Source organism: Sebastes umbrosus, chromosome 11 (genome assembly GCF_015220745.1).
Source record: "Sebastes umbrosus isolate fSebUmb1 chromosome 11, fSebUmb1.pri, whole genome shotgun sequence".
Classification (NCBI taxonomy): domain Eukaryota; kingdom Metazoa; phylum Chordata; class Actinopteri; order Perciformes; family Sebastidae; genus Sebastes; species Sebastes umbrosus.
The window spans coordinates 12,431,486-12,452,141 of NC_051279.1; the positions used below are offsets into that span (position 1 = coordinate 12,431,486).

General features: G+C 39.5%; 2 protein-coding genes across 23 annotated transcripts in view; both read right to left on the reverse strand.

The window, feature by feature from the left end:
- The window catches only part of arhgef1b (Rho guanine nucleotide exchange factor (GEF) 1b), a 50,631-nt gene extending 37,998 nt beyond the window's left edge, over window positions 1-12,633 (reverse strand). For 3 of the 8 annotated variants that reach the window (XM_037785973.1, XM_037785971.1, XM_037785970.1), the window contains exon 1: window positions 12,530-12,587. Coding sequence is in view for 1 of the 8 variants with exons in the window: in XM_037785969.1 (XP_037641897.1) it covers window positions 12,530-12,616 (87 nt within the window). In the remaining 7 variants the exon portion in view is untranslated. Of the gene's footprint in view, window positions 1-12,305; window positions 12,462-12,529 lie in introns of those variants that run through there. The other 5 variants (XM_037785969.1, XM_037785968.1, XM_037785976.1 and 2 more) reach the window with 5 other exon arrangements.
- A 5,023-nt stretch (window positions 12,634-17,656) lies between these two features.
- The window catches only part of erfl1 (Ets2 repressor factor like 1), a 112,972-nt gene continuing 109,972 nt past the window's right edge, over window positions 17,657-20,656 (reverse strand). For 14 of the 15 annotated variants that reach the window (XM_037786036.1, XM_037786033.1, XM_037786031.1 and 11 more), the window contains one exon: window positions 17,658-20,291. In XM_037786036.1, coding sequence (XP_037641964.1) covers window positions 19,480-20,291 — 812 coding nt within the window. In that variant the 3' untranslated portion in view covers window positions 17,658-19,479. Of the gene's footprint in view, window positions 20,292-20,656 lie in introns of all 15 variants that reach the window. The other variant, XR_005208960.1, reaches the window with a different exon arrangement.

Sequence of the window (20,656 nt, forward strand, 5' to 3'; positions counted from 1 at the left end):
CTCCCTGAGGCGCCTGAGCAAAGCAGGAGAAAAGACGGTGGGGGGGAAGGTGGCAAATGGGGAGGCACACAGACAGGAAGTGGGTGTAATTTCCTCAGGAAGCTATCAGAGCCATTTCTTGTATGACCTATCGGATGAAAAGAGAGACAAAAGAGAAAACAAGACCAAGAGAAGGACAGTAAGACAGAGAGTGATAAAAGTTGAAAAAATAAGTATTTCCGTAAGAAATATTACCACATCAAAGAAACCTCCCGTCACACTTTGTCTAAGCTCACACGGGAACCAGAAAATGAAGTTACCCGCACAGCATGAACAAAACCCACTGATGACAAAAATGAGGAACAGAGTGCTCATGAGAAAAGTGTGAACAGGAGAGGTTGGCCTAAGACGTTTTTTAGACACCATAGAGATGTCTTTTTGGCAGTATGATGGCTTTGAGAGACCACGACAAATACAAATTAAATCCTCAACATGAAAAGTTTAAGTCATACTTGGAACTCAACAATAATCAGGCTTTTACGGAACTTATAAGTGTTTCGACATCAAGAAATTAACTAACTTTTACTGACGTCAAAGCCTGTATTGCATTCATAAACTTCTAGGACTTACTTGGACTAGTAACATGACTGTCTGCAAGCACTAGCCTATATGAACCCTATAGACTAAACAGAGAGAGGGGGGAAAAAAGCAAGGGGCCTAGTGAGGAGGGAGGAGGAGGAGGAGGAGGAGGAGGAGCAGGTGGAGGAGGAGCGTGGAGAAGAAATTAAAAGTGGGGACACACTGCAGCAGGAAATGAAGAACAAGGCAGTAACAGTGGAAAGAAAGAAAAAAACAGGCAATGGAAACATACGTGTGAGAAACTCTGGAAAGTCTAACAAGCATCCAGAAACTGTGTTTGAGCAGCTTACAACCTATACATCTACTCCCAAAATACAACGCACATAAACAAGCACACACACACTGAATGCTGTCAACCTTGACCAAATGGTTTAGGCTGCAGCTGGCAGAGTTGACAGTGAGCTAGCACCTCAGTGAAAACAGACCCAGAGGCATTTCTGACTATACAGCGTGTGTGTGTGTGTGAGTGGCGTGTATATGTCTTAATATTTAACATGCAGCATGCTGTCACACAGAAATTGTTATATAACTGAAGGTGTACATAGACTAAAAGCACATGCACAAAATGTGTGTGTGTCTTAACGGACTGGAGGGTAGCAGCAGGGTTTGAGCGAGACCTGAAGTGTAAACTGACAAAGTTAACTCAATGTAATAATAAAAAGCTATGGGCCACAGCCATGTGCTTTCACATGACTAGAAAGAAATAACATGGGTCAATAAATAAATAAATAAATAAATACCAGATTCAAGGACAATGGTTTTGCTTGTCACATACACTCACTGTATGCGTAGTGTAATGCAGAATGACTAGTAGATATAATATCCTAATATATATGACTAGAATAAGAGTAGAAATAAGACTCAGAAAAAAAGAAGGTCATAAGGTCAGGTTCAGGTCATAATTCCCTCTCTATTATCTATTTGATATTGCTGTGAAAACATCCTCTTCCAAACAACTGCATTTATTCAAGTTTCTCACCAAAAACTACATTTTACAAGATTACATTTGAACAAATCATGATAACATCAGAATTTACCTTCACCCACTACTCATTTTGACTGAATAGAGCCTGAATGCATCATAATGTAAATCAATTTTCTAATGTAGCTTGGGGAGTGTAACATGCTGAGAAGAAGTCTGAGAAAATAACCCTAATTATGTCATCAGGGTTATGATGGATTGGGTTTGAGACTTTAAAATCTTAACAAAAAACCTGCGTTACAAACTGGAGATATGGAGAAGAGCGGGAGCATTTACCAGATATAGAGTGTCTGAGGAAAGATGGAGCTGCATTATGGGTACATTTCAACCTCTGCTGCTTTTATTTTTTTTTACCATTATTTTTTAAAATCCGTCTTTCACAAGTCCCCCAACTTAGTGAAAGTCCAAAAAAGGTGTTATTCCTGTTCTGAACAGATTAGCCTAACAGACTACAGACAAGCATCTTAAATCATTCTACAAACACAGACTGGATTAAAGATAAGGCTCTTATCAACTCACAGAGATAAGACATTTCAAGATAACAAAGCCCAATGTGACTGAACGTCTGCATGTTAGTTTGAGGTGGTAAAAGAGCAACAGAACGGTGGTCTGAACATTACAGAGGGCAAAGTTATCCCAGAAATCTCGTCACAGCACCGACAGTAAGCAAACAACAGAGGAGAGGGTACACTGCCAGATACTGGAGATAGTGTGTGAACAAGGGAAGTGACATCAGTGGATGCGTGAGAAAGGGAGTGGCTCATCTGTGGTGGAGGTGCAAAAAGATGCCTTCGCAAACATTTTTCTTTCCTCCTCTTTTTGACGACCACATCCTTTTTTTTCCCTCCGACCATGCCTCTACATCTTGTTTCATTTTTCTTTCTCTCTCTCTCTCTCTTAACCTCCCTCCTTCGTCTCCTCCACCTTTAGCCTAAAATAAAGCGGCCCCTTATGCGATCGCTCCAAGACAAGCCAGTGCATTCATGGCCGGCAGACAAGGGCCAATTATGTTATTTAACGACCATTACGTAGTGGCTAAAATAAGATTATGGCCAATAGCGCAAGGAAAACACAGGCAGGTCTTTTCATTGCCTTACATGTTGTTCAGCTATAACAACATGTAAGGGATTTCCTGGTTTCAAAAAGGACATTTTGCACCACCAACATGTCTCTTCTGTGAGTTTTACTGCAGTGACCTTTTCTTGATATGATTTTATTTGGAGAGAATCATTGACCTTCTGTTCATATGATTTCAGTTGAGCAGACATCGCTCTCAGAGGTTTTTAATGATGCTGAAAAATCCCCAACCCCCACCCCCCCGCCAATCTCAGCGCAAGACTTCCTAGGATTTTGAAGATGATGTTAAACAAGGTACCCCAAATAACCTTCTCCCGTCTTCATGCACGCAGCCATGCATAATCACCGAGGCCTAACACCACCTTCCCTTCATTTTTTGTCGTCTCTCCTGGGAGCCAAAGTACACTTCACTCTCCTGCTCCAACAAACTGCCACCCCACCCCCTCCCTCCATCCTCCCTCTCCGTCTGTCCCCATATAGAGGTCATTGGCTTCATGGAAACAGTTGATAGGCCGGGTTGTATCGACTGGCATGGATTGGCAGCTCACAGTAAACCTCCAGCTTGGCCTAACTGCTTCCATGTGTGTGTATGTGTGTGTGTGGATGGAGCGGTAATTGCTGAGGCCAAACACAGAAACATCTGATTGGCATTTTGTGACAAAAAAAAAACTGCTCTTCATTCATTCGAGTCTGTTGTGTGTTCATTAGCTGCTGATTTGAACAGGATACCAAAAAAAGCAGCAACAAAACAAGCTAATACTGAACATTTTTGGAAGGAATTTATTCTCCCTAGAAAATCAAAGAGGCCAAAAATGCCTCTGTTCTTGCACACAAACACACCTTGGTTCACGATGCTAACCTCATGCCAATAGTTTGCAATTCCGACATGAAACATTCGTCTCTCTCTCCCTCAGGATAGATCTATTAATGAGGCATTAAGTTATAATTCAATCTTTATTATCCCAGACAGTTATCTGTACTGATTATAATCAACGTTTTACCCTCAGATTTAAATCTACAATGAAATAATGACTCCTTTGATTAGCTAATACTCAAGATGAGGCAAACAATAGGGATGATAACTTCCATATTTGAGAGTCTATAGCCAAAATATTCAAGTTAAAAGATTAATTTAGCATTGCACTGTAACATTGTTGAACTCACCATGGACAGTTTTTTAAAAAGTACCAAATCACAGACCGTTCAGTTGGTGTTCAGGTGTGTTGTGCTAATATTGGCTAATGTAGCCTCGAGCCGCTAGCCTCAAGCAGAGATGAGGTGCAGACTAAAAATGTCCAGTAAACTCACTTGTTTCTAACTCCACACCTCCAGTAGTCTCTCCCCTTTTGAAGCCTAAAAAGGGCATAATATTAAACGTGGTCGCACAATGCACTGGAAATGATTAGTCAATTAATCAATCAGTTGACTGACAGAACATTTTGATAATCGATCAATCGTTTAAGTAATGTTTTAGCAAAAATGACAAAATTGCACTGTTCTAGCTTTGCAAATGTGAATATTTGCTCGTCTTTTAAGGTAGTAAACAGAATATCTTTGGGGTTTTGGACTGCTGGTCGAACAAAACAAGCATATGTCAACTTTGATGATGGACATTTTTCACTACTTTAACACTATTGACAATTAATCAATTATCTGAGTAATCAATGATGAAAATAACTGTTGGTTGCAGCCTGAGTACATTTCTCAGTATCAGCCAGTGACTGCTTTAAAAATCTTGATTCTATCATTGTGTGCCAGGGCTGCCCCCTCTTAGTCGATTAGTTGACTAATCAGTCATTTTGGTCTTAGTCGATTAAGATTTCTTTAGTTGATTAGTCGTTTTTTATGCTTTTTCATGCTGAATGACTTCTTTCCAGGAAACTCATGAGCACATCTCTAGTAAACACAATATTTAATTTGAAGTGGTGCTTTTGTGTGATTCTTTGTGGAGAAACTCAGTTTTACAGATCTGTCGATTAAATCAACTAATGACAAAATCGTATTAGTTGACTAAGCATTTCTTCGGTCGAGGACAGTCCTAATTTCAATACCAGCCTACTCAAAAAATAGTCAAAAAAGCCAGTTACAAAGTCCCAAAGCCCATAGTAACAATTTTAAAATGCTTGTTTTGTCCAAAACTGTTCATCACCAATGGATAATCAATTTACTATCATATGCGACAAAGAAACATTTGCAAATCTTCACAATTGCAAAGCTGGAGCTAGAAAATCTGGGGCTTTTTTGCCTGAAAAATGACTGAAGCAAATCATTGATTATCAAAAAAGAGAGCAACTAGACTTGAGAAATATCCATCCATCCATCCATTCATTATCTATATCTGTTTATCCTATTCAAGGCAAAGGCGGGGTACACCCTGGAAAGGTTGATTTGAGAAATATTTAGTAATAAATCAGAGCATGCTAATAAAGCAGTATCTGCCCCAAACACCAATTTAAAATATGTTTTTTGTCTTTACTGGTGGAAACTAGAGTGATGGTTTAGCATTTAATAAAATAAAAAAAATCTTGCCATTATTCAAAATGAAAATGGAAATTATGAGTTATTGTATAATTACAAATGTGTCATTATCATGTATCCGTAGCGTTAGCCTTTATTACAATATGACTAATACAAGATTATGTTTTGTTAGTAAAGGCCTGAGTGCTAACACACAGTCAGCACACTGTCTGCAGAAACACTCAGACTGGAGGACCTTTCACCCCACCATACCCCCCATCTTTCACTCCTCAAGAGTAAACAACATCATCTATGGAGTCGAGTCTCGCTTTTTCCACCGTGACCCTCAAATGAAAGAGCTCATTCTCTGTTTCCTCCCTCTCACACACACTCTCTCTCCGTCACATCAGCTTTCCAGCCAGCCATCTCTCTGACTCACTCTTGGACAGATGGATGCAACTCTTTCCATTTGCTACCTTTTTTTTTTTTTTTTTTTAAAAGGAGTGTGAGAAACAAGCTGCTGCAGCCCAGGTTGTACTTGCACAAAAATCATCTCATCATTAAGTGTGAGAGCTCAACTGAGACTGGCTGCATTCAGTCATTGGGAGGGGGGGGGGGCGGTGTCATCGCTGCACATGCATGCCTCACATCTCACACATACTGTGAGCAGGGAGCCTCGCCTCGTTGAGTGACAGCAGAGAGATGACAGATTGGCAGGTGAATACGCTGAGCTGCCTGTGTGAGCTAATTTAACTTATTAAACATTGTCCTGTGAATGAGCTGATACCATATGACTACTGATCAGTGGCACTTACGTGTCAGCTTCACAGTGAATGGGCTGAAATGAACACATGAAAGCAATAATCAATGTTTTGCCTACATTAAAACTCTGTCAGCTAAAGGGCAGAACAAGTCAGTACAAAAGGAGAGTAGCGGGATTCTGTATTCTATTAATAATATATTACACTATTAGGTCAGTATCTGGCTGCAAAAACAGTTGTAAAATGTATTGTATTTCATTTTTTATGTATTAAGTGTGAGAATATTACCCTGATGAAGTCATCAGGTTTATCTCAGCTTGGGCTAGGAGACTAAGAATTATAACATAAAGTGTAATACGGGATTCTTCAGACACGATATCAGCCTGATTATAGCCCGACGCGGCCGATGTAGGGCGTCAGGTCGTATTGGGAACTTTGATCTTTAACAATGGATGGCTGTGTGTCGGTCCTCTCTGGTCCAGCTTTCGCTGCAGGTTTCCACCCCGCGCCGCTGCACCGTGCACACCGGCTGTGACCGCTCCGTCCTTCGCACGGCGATTGTCTCATTAACGTGTTATGGTTCCCTTACAGCATTGGGTTTAAATTTGAAGTATTGCCAAAAAGGTGATTTTGCTTTTCACACTTCTGCACTTTTGCGCTTCGACACCAAAACATCCGCCATCGTCTTGTCTGTGAACTCTCTCTCATCTCGTGTGTGTGAAATCCGACTGTTGCTACTCTGTGCTGAGACTCTATACGGAGTAGAAACTTTCACTTTTAGATGATATGTATTGATAACACGCAGAAATGCCAAAATGAACTAAATGGGTTTTATTTCTATAAAAAAGCAAAACGACAGTGGGGAAGTAACTTAATCGGTGTATGCCTGTGTATCACCGGTAACACAGACTACCACTGCAAGCCTATTGCCCAGCCCTGGCAACAATCATTGTTTTTTTTCCCGTGTAGTGTGTCATAGTGGGCGACAACCAACGCCGTATCTAGGACGCCTCACAACGTCCCAACAGAAAGACTAGCATATTAGAATATTTTTTTACATTCCGTGACATGTTCCCTCACATACATGACTTTGACCAATAGGAGCGCAGAGCGCTCTTCCATGCACAACTGTAAACTTGGCAAAGTGAAAGAGGAATGATGTTATTGGTGCTGCCAGGTGGAACTGCGAAACAGAGGGAAGGTCACTGTCGTTTTTACCCTTTTTTTAGGCAGCCATCATCATACACACACCACCATTGTTTGTGTATATTCAAAGTCTCCTAACTTTGTGGAAAACTAAATCACTGGAGTTACCCTTTAAAGCGTTTTATAAAAACTCCATACCATTACAGCCATACATACAAATGGACAACAGGGCTAGAAGCATCTGTTATATTTAATCTTATATTGCAATACCAATATAATGCATAGTGTAAAATTCTATGGAAAATGCCTCCATTGGTAATTGCCTCTGTGCATAGCTCTTCTTTGGCTGTGTCCTCAAATCACCCCCTATTTACTATAAACCTTTTCAAACTTGACAACATAAACACTCTAAATGGGCCCCTGAGTATTTCCTCTTCCAATGTTTGTTAGTGCAGTAGCTAACAGGAAGTAAACTCGGACCAAAGCTGTTGCCCTCGCAACATAACGGCAATGAAAAGGTCTATAAAGGGTCTATATGAACTGTCTGAATTCTGAATGTGAAATTTATGCATTATATAGTCCCACAATAGAATAAATAAAGTAGTGTATTTCAATCTCATGTTAGTCTCTGCATTTTATAGAAAATGTTTCATGTGACATGACAAAATTATAATGCTTAATAAAGTAGTAATGTAGAGCTCACTACAGAGTAAACTATTACTGTATGTCTTTAGTGTCTATTATAAATGGAGGGAATGAGGGAGTGATTTCAGACGCCGCCTTAACAGCAGACATTTTGACTCATCATAGCAGAAAAAACACAGGTGTGTTACTAATAACATCAATGATGGCTTCGTTCCATTCAAGTGTCCCAGTAAGTCATGACAGTGTGACGCTGATCCAGAATGAACGATACCAGGACCTGAAGCAGCTAAATGAGGAATACAGCCATCATTCATTTTTATTATTTACATCTGTGCTTTTCTTGGTGAAAAGGTCTAGTGTTGTCGGTTTTAGTATTGTTTTGTCTTTTTATGCTGGTCTCCCTTGCCAAAGAGGTCTCTAACCTCAATGTGACAAAATATTATGATATAGATTATTATCTGAAAATTCAATTAAGGAACCATTCATAGATAATAGAATAGAATAGAGTAGAATAATGTCTGTTTAAGGGCTGTGTATTGGCATGAATCTGGCGATATGATACCTATCGTGATACAGGGCTTACAATTCAATATATTGCGATACTGTAAGGAAGGTGATATATTGTGATTTTTTAAATCTAATTTTAGGAATACTGTCATAAAGACATACCACCATATGTATAAAATCTGAGTAATGGGAAATGGCTACTATTGGGACTAACATCATTACACATGAATACAATTAGACTCATTTGAGCCACAAGTCTCAGCTTTACAGTGATACCCAATTCATGTAATTTCAAGACTGTTCAGGGACCCCAGTATGCAGAAATATTCAAACACACCATTTTAAAATAGGCAAAAAATAACACATTTATACTGCATGTAAAAAACTGCATGGTTTTTGCCCCAAACTGCATGTGATTATCATAAAGTGGGCATGTCTGTAAAGGGGAGACTCGTGGGTACCCATAGAACCCCTTTTCATTCACATATCTTGAGGTCAGAGGTCAAGGGACCCCTTTGAAAATGGCCATGACAGTTTTTCCTCGCCAAAATGTAGCACAACTTTGGAGCGTTATTTAGCCTCCTTCGCAACACGCTAGTATGACATGTTTGGTACCAATGGACTCCTTATGTTTTCATATGATGCCAGTACGTTCACTCTAGCTTTAAGACTGGACCCGCTACAACCTCTGAAAGACAGAGTAGTGACGGGGCCCGACGGCGGGCCTTCGGATTTTTAAGAGGTTAATTCAAAACCGATACACAAACTATAATATCTCGATGCTCATGTGTATCGATATTTTCTTACACCCCTAGTCTGTTTGTGGCTAATCCAGTTAATAATCCAGTAAAACTGGACAAACCAAAGTACATCATCACACTGATGCAAACTGAAATCCTGCTCACTGATTTACAACATAGCCTGCAGATGGCCTACAACAACCACAGATATTAAAGGAATTGAAATGGTATAGCAAAATGCCCACAATAGCCGACACATCTCTATTGTCTCACTTTATACATGTATAATAACATACTACATCCATGAGTGATTCATTCAAACAGTTGCAGAAACACAATGTGTCACCTTGCTGGGTGCTGAGATTAGCTGTGGTTTCAGGTGTAGCTGTGTCACAGGCGTATATGGCATAACCACCTTCCTGTGCTGTGCAGTGCACTCCCACACACAAACACACACACACAAGTTACTTTTGAAACTTCACCCCACCTCACTCACTCACTGAGCTCATTCAGGAGGAATCAGTAGATTTCACTGCTGACCCGCAGAGAGAAGAAGAGCAGCCCGGTCCGCTCTGTCTCTCATTATCTGCTGCCTGCGCGTCAATCTAACTGCAGCCAGAGAAGAATACCTGTGTTCCCTTTGAAGTCCGAGCCTGACTACAGTAAATTATTAGCTTGCCTGCAACACAGCTCCAGGCCCTTAGGACACCCCCTGGCTGTTCCACTGTGGGTGCCATTACCTGTCATTCCAGTTGTTGGGTATTTCTCACAGAGGCTAACAACGACGCCTTGCTGCAGCCCTATATCGGAGTTTATCTTACTCTGAGAGACAGTGGATGTGGGTGAGTTTACGTAGGCTTATAACAATAGAAAGAGCGAGAGACATGGAGGAAGAGAGCGGCACAGCAACTCAGATTAAATAGCCAACATTCCTTTAAAAGGAAGAGAAGGTAGCCTTTGGGCTCCAGACAAGCCTGCACTTGTAAAATGTGGAGGGAGAGAGAGATGACAAGTGCAGTGCTCCTCTAGTCTAGCAGAGCGTAACAGGAAGTGGCAGGGCCCTGCTTCACATGGGGCCTCTGGGTTGCAGCGTCTGGCTGGGAACGCGTCACAGTCTCCGAAACCGCCAGCTGCAACGCCCTTAACACACACATGGCAGCGTCTAATAATTGGCAAACCTTATTAAAATTCACTTGAATTATGAGTTTGTTTGGACAGAGATCCTGCTTGTAGAGTAATTCCTGTAAGTCACAAATGCAAGTCAAACTGGCCTGGCAACCTGGCAAAAAGAAATGTTTTTTTGAAGCGTGATTAATGAAAACATCAGGTCTTAACTGGCAAGCACTGCCACACACTGTTCCTCCAGCCTCCTATCTTTAGTTAATGACTGCAGTGAGATAATGAAGCCGCACTAGATATACAGTAATTGCAGTTTCCTGTGAGCGCAGGAAACTCTCGCCTATACTGCACAGGCAATGTCCTCTGTTTCACAAGGCAAAATCATCATGGATAATCAATTATATGCAGACACTAATTACTGAACACTGTCTGGACTGAAACACCCCACTCTATATAGGCTGATCAGATGAGTGAGTGATATAGGAAAAGAGGAGGAGGGAGGGGGGAGAGAGAGAAAACTGGGAGGGACTCATGTCACACATAGCTACTAAACCCGAGATTTTATACAGTCAAATCACCAAATGCAGAGACGTTCACAGTCATTTCACTAGAACAGCAGGTGGTGGCCAAATCATGTTACCTCACCCAAAATCGAATGCCTTAAAAAAGACATTTAAGTCATTTATCGTGCCATCAATCATTGGAATAGCTGCCCTCTTTACATCCGTCAATCCTCTAACAAATCCTCATTCAAATACTATCTAAGAATACATTACTTAAGCAGCTGATCGATAGTCCAGTGTTGGTCATGTATGGTTTTTCTTTTGTTCCTTTTCCCCTGATGATGGGCCTTGAGGCTAAATTGGGTGTGGGAGATGTGTATGAATGTGAAATTTAAATATGTTTGGAAAATTTGAATGTTATTAGTTTAACACAAATATGACGTTGTATATAGTATGTATGTGATAAATGTAATGAACTTGATTTCGGACCCCAGGAAGACTAGCTGATGCCATTGGTATCAACTAATGGGGATCCTTTTTAAATAAATAAATAAATAAATAGCCTCCTTTTCATGTTGTGTAAAAAACAATGTTGACAAATAAATAAGAGGAAAAGCTTGATCTGGCACTGATGATAAATAAGCCTCTGTACTCACAGTTGCTAAGAGGATTTGTTTCAAATGGACAGAGCAGAAAATGTAAGAAGTAAAAGGTTCATAACTGTATTTCCTTATGAGAAACAGCAGGCCTCCTATGATAAATGTCAACAGGATACTTCTTGCAAAGAAGATAAGAATACAATACACAAAAATGGGCCCTATATGGGATTGTCCGCGGGTTCCATAATGGCCTAATGTCATTTGCCCACATAGATTCCATGCAGGATTACAATGGGTGTTATGTGGGCCCCAACTGGGCAACATACCCAAGACCCATCTTAGTCCCAGCTATAAGTTTTAAGTGGGTACTACATGGGGACTACATGGGCTGAAATATGGATTGTAAATTGGTTTGTCCACAGTTTCCATGTTGGCCCAATGCCAGTTACCCTTGTGGGTTTCATGCAGGAGTACACTGGGTGTTCTATGGGCCCAATCTGGGCAACATAAACCAAAACCCATCTCTAATTTCCCATTAGTGACCTACCTAGGACCCACATGGGTAGCCCACTTGGGGGAGCCTATTTAGTTGACTCAACTGGGCCACATTTGCATTGCCCATTCTGAGCCCATACACTAATTTCCCATTAGTGACCCACCTAGGGCTCACATTAGTTGACCCACTTGGTACCAAGGTACCCCCAGCATAACCCATGTGGGGCTCACATAAACATGTTGGCTGGGCTATAAACTCAAATGACAAACCTTTGAGGAAAGTGATTTGTAGTTTGGTATAAAGACATAAATAAAAATCCTACATGCCAGAAAAACACACCAACTCTCTACCTGAAGTTCCCCACAATAACTGCTTCTGACACGTACAGAGCCATGAGGAGGTGCAGAAGTCTAGTTTTCTCTCAGAACACTTGAATTACTAAATGACAACCCTTTTGGGAAAGTGATTTGTAGTTTGGTATAAAGACATAAACGTTGTAAGAAACCCTACACACACATGGCTTTGCCAGGAAAACACACCAACTCTCTACCTGAAGTTATACCCACATTAACTGCTTCTGACACGTACTTCAACTTGTCCCTGATAAAGAGTCATGTTAGTTCTACATTCATTAACCACAATGTTGAATAAAAACCTTTTATCAGCTCTTTTATCCAGAGAACAGGAGAGGTGTGTGTCGCGGTTCAGCCCAGCCGAGCAGCAGCATTCCTGCCCGGGCTGCAGCTCGGAGGAATCAACCCTTCTCTCTCTCTCGGTTAAAACAAACACACTCTTTACATTCAACCAAACAAACAAGAGCTTTATAAAGTTCTTTATCGTGTCCGTCTGCGCTAAAGAGTGTAAATATAAGAGACTCACCGGTGGATAGAGAGAGAGAGAGACAGACGCGCGGCTGATAGGTTTCCTGTTAGAAAGTTGTCGTTGTGTCAGAAGGGAAAAAAACATTGTACGCGGAAGTAGAGAAACATCAGAGAGAGAAACACACACACACACACACACAGAGACAGAGAGAGGAGGATATGTGAAGTCAAGATTCAATACATTGTGTCTGGTAACATATAAAAACTGATTTTAATGTAAGTTGTTGGTTATTTTGTGTTTTTTTAGCTCAACTGTCAAAGTTTTTAAAGTAAACCGTCAAAAACGGCTTGTTTCCGCGCGGTGTCACACACTAACTCGTCCCCATTCAGTTCTCACCTTGTGCTTAACTGAAATATTTTATTATAAGCGTGATATTTATACATAGTTTGTAGTCCTTTTTTTTTTTATATAAAAGCTAAATCTTTACGAAATATTTAGCTAGGATATGTTACAGTGTTGTTCTTTTTTTTTTTTTTTTTTTTTTAAACAATATTTGTATTGAATTTTACATATAATAATAATAATAATTATAAATGTACTTATATAGCACTTCCAAAACAGATGTTACAAAGTGCTTCACAAGACAATAAAAGCAGATAAATAAACTAATTCGTCCCCATGTAGATCTCACCTTGTGTTAACTGAAATATTTTATTATAAGCGTGATATTTATACATAGTTTGTAGTCCTTTTTTTTATATATATATATATATATAAAAGCTAAATCTTTACAAAATATTTGGCTAGGATATGTTACAGTGTTGTTCTTTTTTTTTTTTTTTTTTAAACAATATTTTTATTGAATTTCACATATAATAATAATAATAATAATAATAATAATAATAATAATAATAAATGTACTTATATAGCACTTCCAAAACAGATGTTACAAAGTGCTTCACAAGACAATAAAAGCAGATAAATAAACTAATTCGTCCCCATGTAGTTCTCACCTTGTGTTAACTGAAATATTTTATTACAAAGCGTGATATTTATACATAGTTTGTAGGCCTTTTTTTTATAAAAGCTACATCTTTAAGAAATATTTGGCTAGGATATGTGACAGTGTTGTTGTTGTTGTTGTTGTTGTTGTTTTTAAACAATATTTTTTATTGAATTTTACATATAATAATAATAATAATACTTTTATTTATATAGCACTTCTCAAAACAGATGTTACAAAGTGCTTCACAAGACAATAAAAGCAGATAAATAAAGTAAAATATATGGTAATTGTTAAAACAGTATAATATAAATATTCTATCATAAGCGTGATATTTATACATAGTTTATAGGTCTTTTTTTATAATTGTATTCTGGGGGTATCGTTCCGATGCAGAGGGTAGTTTAGTTTATTTATTAACTACACTGAGGGCGTTTTATATTTTAATAATTTATTTATTTATTGTGTTGGAGTTGAATGTGCTACTTATTTTGTACTGTAAATACCTTGTGCCTTTTCTACCTTTTTTCTTTTCTTAAAACTGACTCGGTGTAAATTGCTCAGAATTCCTATGTACTTAGGTGCAAATGGCAAATAAAACTCTATAATCTTGAATCTTTATTTTTATTGAATTTTACATATGATAATAATAATAATAATAATAATAATAAATGTATTTATATAGCACTTCTCAAAACAGATGTTACAAAGTGCTTCACAAGACAATAAAAGCAGATAAATAAAGTAAAAGATATATTCTCATAATATTACAACTTTTTTTCTCATAAACTTCTGACTTTATTCTCATAATATTATGACTTTATTCTCAAAATCTCAGATTTTTTTTCTCAATGTGGCCCTAATACTCCGTCGTACCATAGACCTACAACAATGATAAATAAAAATGAAAATGTAAACAATAAACAGTTATTCATTTCCATTTTTAAAAAATCCACAGGTAGCCACTGGAGAGGGGCTAGAGAGCCGCATGTGGCTCCAGAGACCCCTGTCCTACATGAACTTGAAGCCTGTTGCAAAAAGCTGACTTCTCTCTTATCACTAGTATTAATGTCTGAGATGTATGCAGCGAACAGGAAATTCGTTTTCTTCCTATTTTACTATATTGTTATTTGTTATCTCCTAAACAACCTGTATTAAAGCTGCAGTAGGTAGAATTTGAGCAAATATGATTAAAAAAAGTTATTTTTATAAAACTGACAGCAGTGCATGAAACTGGTAATCTGAAAAAAAAAATCATGTGCCTGTTTCCTCAGGTGCTCCTAATGGCATCACATTCACAGACCGGAGGAAAACAACCAATCAGAGCCGAGCTGGAGTCTGCTGTCTCTGAGCAGCTGTCAATCACTCGCCAACTCTGATCAAACGGTCAAACTAGGTAGCGCTGATCAAATATGAATCAATATTCTGTTACTGTAATTCCTATTTCTCTCCTCAAATGTTTTCAGAAACATCTTGTAGTGTACTGTTTAGCTGTAAAATGAGAAAGTTTGTGAGGCGGCCGCCATGTTTAGATCAGTTGAGGAAATACCAAGCACCGCCCACCAGCCGCGTTACAAACTCTCTCATTTTACAGCTAAACAGTACACAACAAGATGTTTCTGAAAACATTTGAGGCATTACAGTAACAGAATATTGATTCATATTTGATCAGCGCTGTCTAGTTTGTCCATTTGATTGGAGTTAGCGAGTGATTGACAGCTGCCTCCGTTGAATGAACAGCCAACAACAGGAACGCTTTCTCTTAATGAAATGACCTGTGATTGGCCAAAGTCTCCCGTCAGGGGCTAGATATTTTAAAGCCTGAAAACAGAGCCATGAGGAGGTGCAGAAGTCTAGTTTTCTCTCAAAACACTTGAATTACAATATGCTGAAAGGTTATTATGTAATTTTTGCCCAATGATGCCAAAAATATTCTGCCTACTGCAGCTTTAATCACACATTATTTCACTTTTGTGTTCAGCTGATGTATCTGCCCATGAATAAAATGCAAACACTACTGTGAACCAATGAACAGATTACAGACCATAAATGACATACCTGGCATGAAATCAGAGCAATTGTAGTGTTTACACACACAGACTTTATGGTGTTTACAGAGTAGATTACTCTAGTCAAACTTTACTGCTTTGTTCACTAGTTGCCTCACTTCTATTCCTGCCTCTTTGCTCCACCTTGTGGAGAAACACACACACGACCTGGTCCCCTTCACATCTGCAGGTTTACTGGACTGGACTGACCTTTCAGTTTGACCTGTGCGCTCAAACTAATCAGACATATACCTGCATGTCTATTTAGTGAATCCTTAAGGTTTTAATGTCACAACAGAAATAAATCTGAGGTTAATTCTTGATCTTGTTGACAAAACAATCACTTGATCTTCATCATAATCAGTTTTCATGGAATTGTGGATATTTTCAAATCTTGATAAGGACTTCTTGTCCATGTCGGGTTGACATAAAGTCAAATTTGCATTACAGTTTGACACAGTACTGAACAATTTATTTAGTTATCTCCTTATTTAAACCCAGGCATGTAAGGACTCAAACCTTAGATAACTTGGTGGCGAAGTGTTTAAAGATGACGGGAATGGCAGTTGGGCTGAGAATGAACTGCAACATAATGAGGACTTTGTCACTTCCTGCTAGACTCAACCTCTCTGTCTGCTTTCCCATCAGATTTACTCCTCATTGTTTTGTATCATGGTCATAACCTTGATTAAATCACACATTTTGAGTGGCGATTTAAAACCGTAGATGTGATCGTTGAGGACATAAGGTCACAGAGGTTGTTTCACTGACTGTGAGATTGTACAAACATTCCTCAGTCCTGCCCTTTATACGTTCAAATCGTGCAAAATCTACTAATCTGTTTTCAGCCCTTTGAAGTATGATGTTACTACTCAGGTTATGACTTAACGTTTGTAGATGCTGTCTCACAACTTGCATTCAAACTAGTAATATCCTGATTGGGGGTGAGAGGTTTGCAAATGACAGAGACGGCGAAGAAAAATATGTTTTGTGTCTGCATGTGTTGAATGAACTGCTTTTTCTACCATTGATTGGAAGTGTGGCATATGTCTATAATAACATGTAATAATAAGAAAATACAAACAACTCCAACAGAGTTTGTAACAGTCAGCGTTTCAATATTAAAATGTGTGTCTGAATGAATACCTTCTACAGGTATTCTTGTAATATAGACACGTTCTTTATGATGGTTCAGGCTGTATTATTTTTTATCATTATTATGATTATTATTATTATTATTGTGTAAAAAATAGTGTCTATTTTCACCAAGTTGCTGTACCAGGAGTGAAAGTAAATTTAGTAAAACAATAACTTTAATACATTAAATTAAAGGCACTTATGCAAAAATGCAACACCATTAGCATTAGAATCTATATATTACTTTTATCAGTTATTCTCTAATTATTCAATTAAGGCTTTCATCAATCTTATTAATCGATGACAAAATATGGGCTGTTTTAACAAATATCTATACAGATTTGCTGTGTTGACATCACACTTCCCAATTTTAATTCTTAATTTCTTCGCAATGTAGCTCTTCCTTAGCAAGATGGCGTCGTGGACGGCTGCCGTGTCTTGAGCTCCTCCTCAACTTTGCTATTTCTCTTGTTTCATTCAACTGCACTATTTTCTGCCTTAGATTATCAATTTGCTTTTACATTTATTTGTGTGATTTCTCCTTTTATATATACATATTGTATAGGCATTGTTGAAGGAACCTGAGACCAAACATTTTAATTGCCAATGAATGCTTTGCTGGAATTGACAGACGATAAATAAACCTTAAGCATTACATCATTTTTTTGTGTCAGTGCGGTGCAATTATTTTTTTATAACTTTGTTTTTGTTGTCAAAACTAAGCAGGGCTCAGAAACAGTAAGATAAATTCAAATTTGGCAGATAGCAGCAGTCACATCTGAATTATTTATATTATAATTTACTAACTACAGGAGATAAAGAGTGACCAGATAGAAAAATGTAGTTTCATTCCAAATATTTAAATATACTGTGGAGTCCAACAGAATATGTCTGTCTATCACGGGTTTGTTCACTGGCATGAATAAAATGTGTTGGAAAACCTGCAATGAATTTCAAACATTATGATCCATTCAACAAACTCACAGTCAACAACAGTCCACTATCCAGAATATTGTTTATTGCTTTTGAAGATATTCATCTTTTTTCTTCTTTTTTGCACTTTCCATTTTTCCTCTTTACAGTAAAACAAAGAGAGATGACAGGTAAAACCACTGCGTTGTCATTTTGGGATGTGTACACACACATACACACACAAAGGAAACAGTATTTACAGCTGTTAGTTTAGTGTTCCACCACTGTGGAGGTGACTGGAGGCCTTTTCCTGTAGCAACTCAACAAACATAGAGCTTTACATTAACTTTACAATAGAGCTTTCACAACTAATCGTATACCGCCACTGTTTGACAAACCATAGGCTATAAAGGCTATGAAGCTGTACAAGATGGTGTAGTGTTCACTCTGTGCTGAGAGACGGGGCCGGAGAGAGGATGTTGGTCGTTAGATCTGGGTAGAACAAACATAAACAGTTTCTGAATATTTTATTTTTTAATGTCCTCAAGCAAAACCGATTGCCCTGCTGTTGGCATGGACAAAAAGCACTGATTGAAAAATAATCAAAACAGATTTTCAGGGGAGGATTTAAAAAAGAAAATGCAAAGACCAATATTATTCACTTTTGACTAATTACAGTACAGTTACACTGGGTGAATGCTAACTATAAAAATAAGTCTACCGGCGTGTTTTTGAACCCAAAGGGTTCGTACGTTGGGCATCTGGCAAAAATGACCAAAGGGCACAATTAATTGGGGTCGAGAAAATCAGAGACAATTCCCAGTGTGAACTCTGTCCTCATCATAGAAAAACATCTTCAGAGTGCAGATCGTCTGCCATTAATAATTTAAACTTTGATACACCTAAGCTTATAATTTATCCAACATGTTTAAATACTGAATTAAATCACAACAATACAGCTAAATCTTATCATAGTGAATAATAATTAAATGTAATGTACAACATAATAAAATATATACACTGAAATATTCATACAAATTTCTAGGTTTGGTCCAGCTCCCTCTGCTCTCTTTTTCTTTCCTTTTTTTTTAGAAAATGTGTGCAGGAAATACTCAAACCACAGGACAAAATAAATATTCACAGACTATCACAGTTAACACTATTAGAAATATGGATTTAAACATTTAAATTAACCCCGCAAGAAACAATATCATAGAAAAGTAAGTGCAAAATAAAGTCAGGGGCAACTATTTTACTCACAGGATTACGGAGGTAAGATGATTTCATGGAAGGAGACGTTGACTAAAAGGACCACTAGGTGGCAGTATTTGACTATGTCTCAAAAGTGATTATATATGTATGGTCCAAATCTCAAGAATTACAGGACAAATCTGTAAAATTGGATCGATCTGAGCATTATTTGTTGTTCTGTTCTGTTAGCGTAGGGATGTTGTTTGTTAATGTTTGTCAAGGCAGGCATCGCTGTGTTGTAATTTACCACCTCACTGCCTTCTATCATAGCTCGGCCGCAGACGGCAAATTGTAGAGGCAACGCGTACAACAAGTCTACAGACCACGCAGCGATCATTTGGTGTGAGAGATCAAAACAGAAAGGACAAGATGGTGATACAGACAGCTAAAAAACTGTACGCCCCATGTATTCTAAGATGGACGAGTTGGTGGTGTAATGGACTGTAGGCAAGTTAAAAACTTACACAGCAAACAGGGAAACAGTAATTTCAGAAGTAAAGAACACAACTGCCTTTCCTGGGGAAAAAAGTATCTATCGAGAGTGATTGGGGAGTTGACAATTTAAAGCAGAAAAGTGTCTCCGAGAAAAGAAAGGAGAGAAAAAGAGAGTTATCAGAGCACAGACTGGCAAGATGGTGGACGCGGGAGAAAATGTCTTAGCTGGGTATCATTTTGAGAGTCTCTGTCTCCCTGTGTCTTTCATGCACAGCCACGGAGGGGGAAAGTGACGGAGGCAGGGACGGGGGCGGGGGACTGACGGGCATCAGGCTCTTCAGAGGATGTGGGGACGCTGTCGGGGGGAGAGAGGAGATGGGTGGCAGCGCGCTCCCTTTCTTTCCATCCAGCACTATCTGTGATCGGTTCGCCAGGCTGGATTCCTTCCTGATGCCGAATTCGTGATCGTTTTCGTTGTCCGAGCTGCAGTCGCTCAGATCTGTGATCTCCAGGTCTGAGTCTGACTCCGGGTCCTGCTTCAGCCCTCCTCCTCTCCTCTCCGAGGGGCTCTGCCGGCCTGTCCCAGTCCCGGCTGCCAGGCCGATCGCTCCTAGCCCCAGACTCAGCCCAGTAACCGGAGGATTGGCCTCAGCTCTTTCCCTCTCCCCCAATGTGCCAACGTCCGTCCGACCCAGTGACAGGCTCCCGGGGTAGGGTGGCAGGCAGAGTCGGATTGGCTGACCACCCGCCGTGCCGTTCGTACCTCCGGTTGCTCCCGCTGCTCCCCTCTCTCCCGCACCTGCCTCCCCTGGGGGGAGCAGGGAGGAGAAGGGGTGAGGCAGCTGGGAGAGGCTGCTCTGCAAAGGGTTGGGGTAAAACCCGGAGGGGTAGAGGGAGCCAGGGGGCAGTTTGGGGCAGTTATTGAGGGAGAAGGCCCCTGGGAGGTAGGGGTTGAAGCCCCAGGGGTAGTCAAAGGGTGGGTTGCGAGGGTACGGGCCCAGCAGGGACGGGGGTTTGGTGTAGCACGGGGCACCTAGGACAGAGAAAACCACAGAGACGGAGGTTAGCTCTCAGAAGAGGCCAAAGGTTTCTTGACATACAACATTCAAGAATGTTCACTAATTATGCTCAACGGTATTAGCAAGTCTAATCAGAAGCCACGGGGGCCAATTCTGGCACGGCTTCTTTTCAAAAAAAAAAAAAAACCTGATGGTTCATTTATGCATGCCAGAACTGAGAAGTACACCCACTTCACACGGCTGAAAAACCAGATGTGAACACAGAGATTCTGCAATAAACATCTAATCAAGCAGAGTTTCCAAACATTGTGTTGTGCATTTTTTGTATGTTAAAAAAAGGAGATTGTGTTTGCCACACATCATCACAGCGGTGACAGTC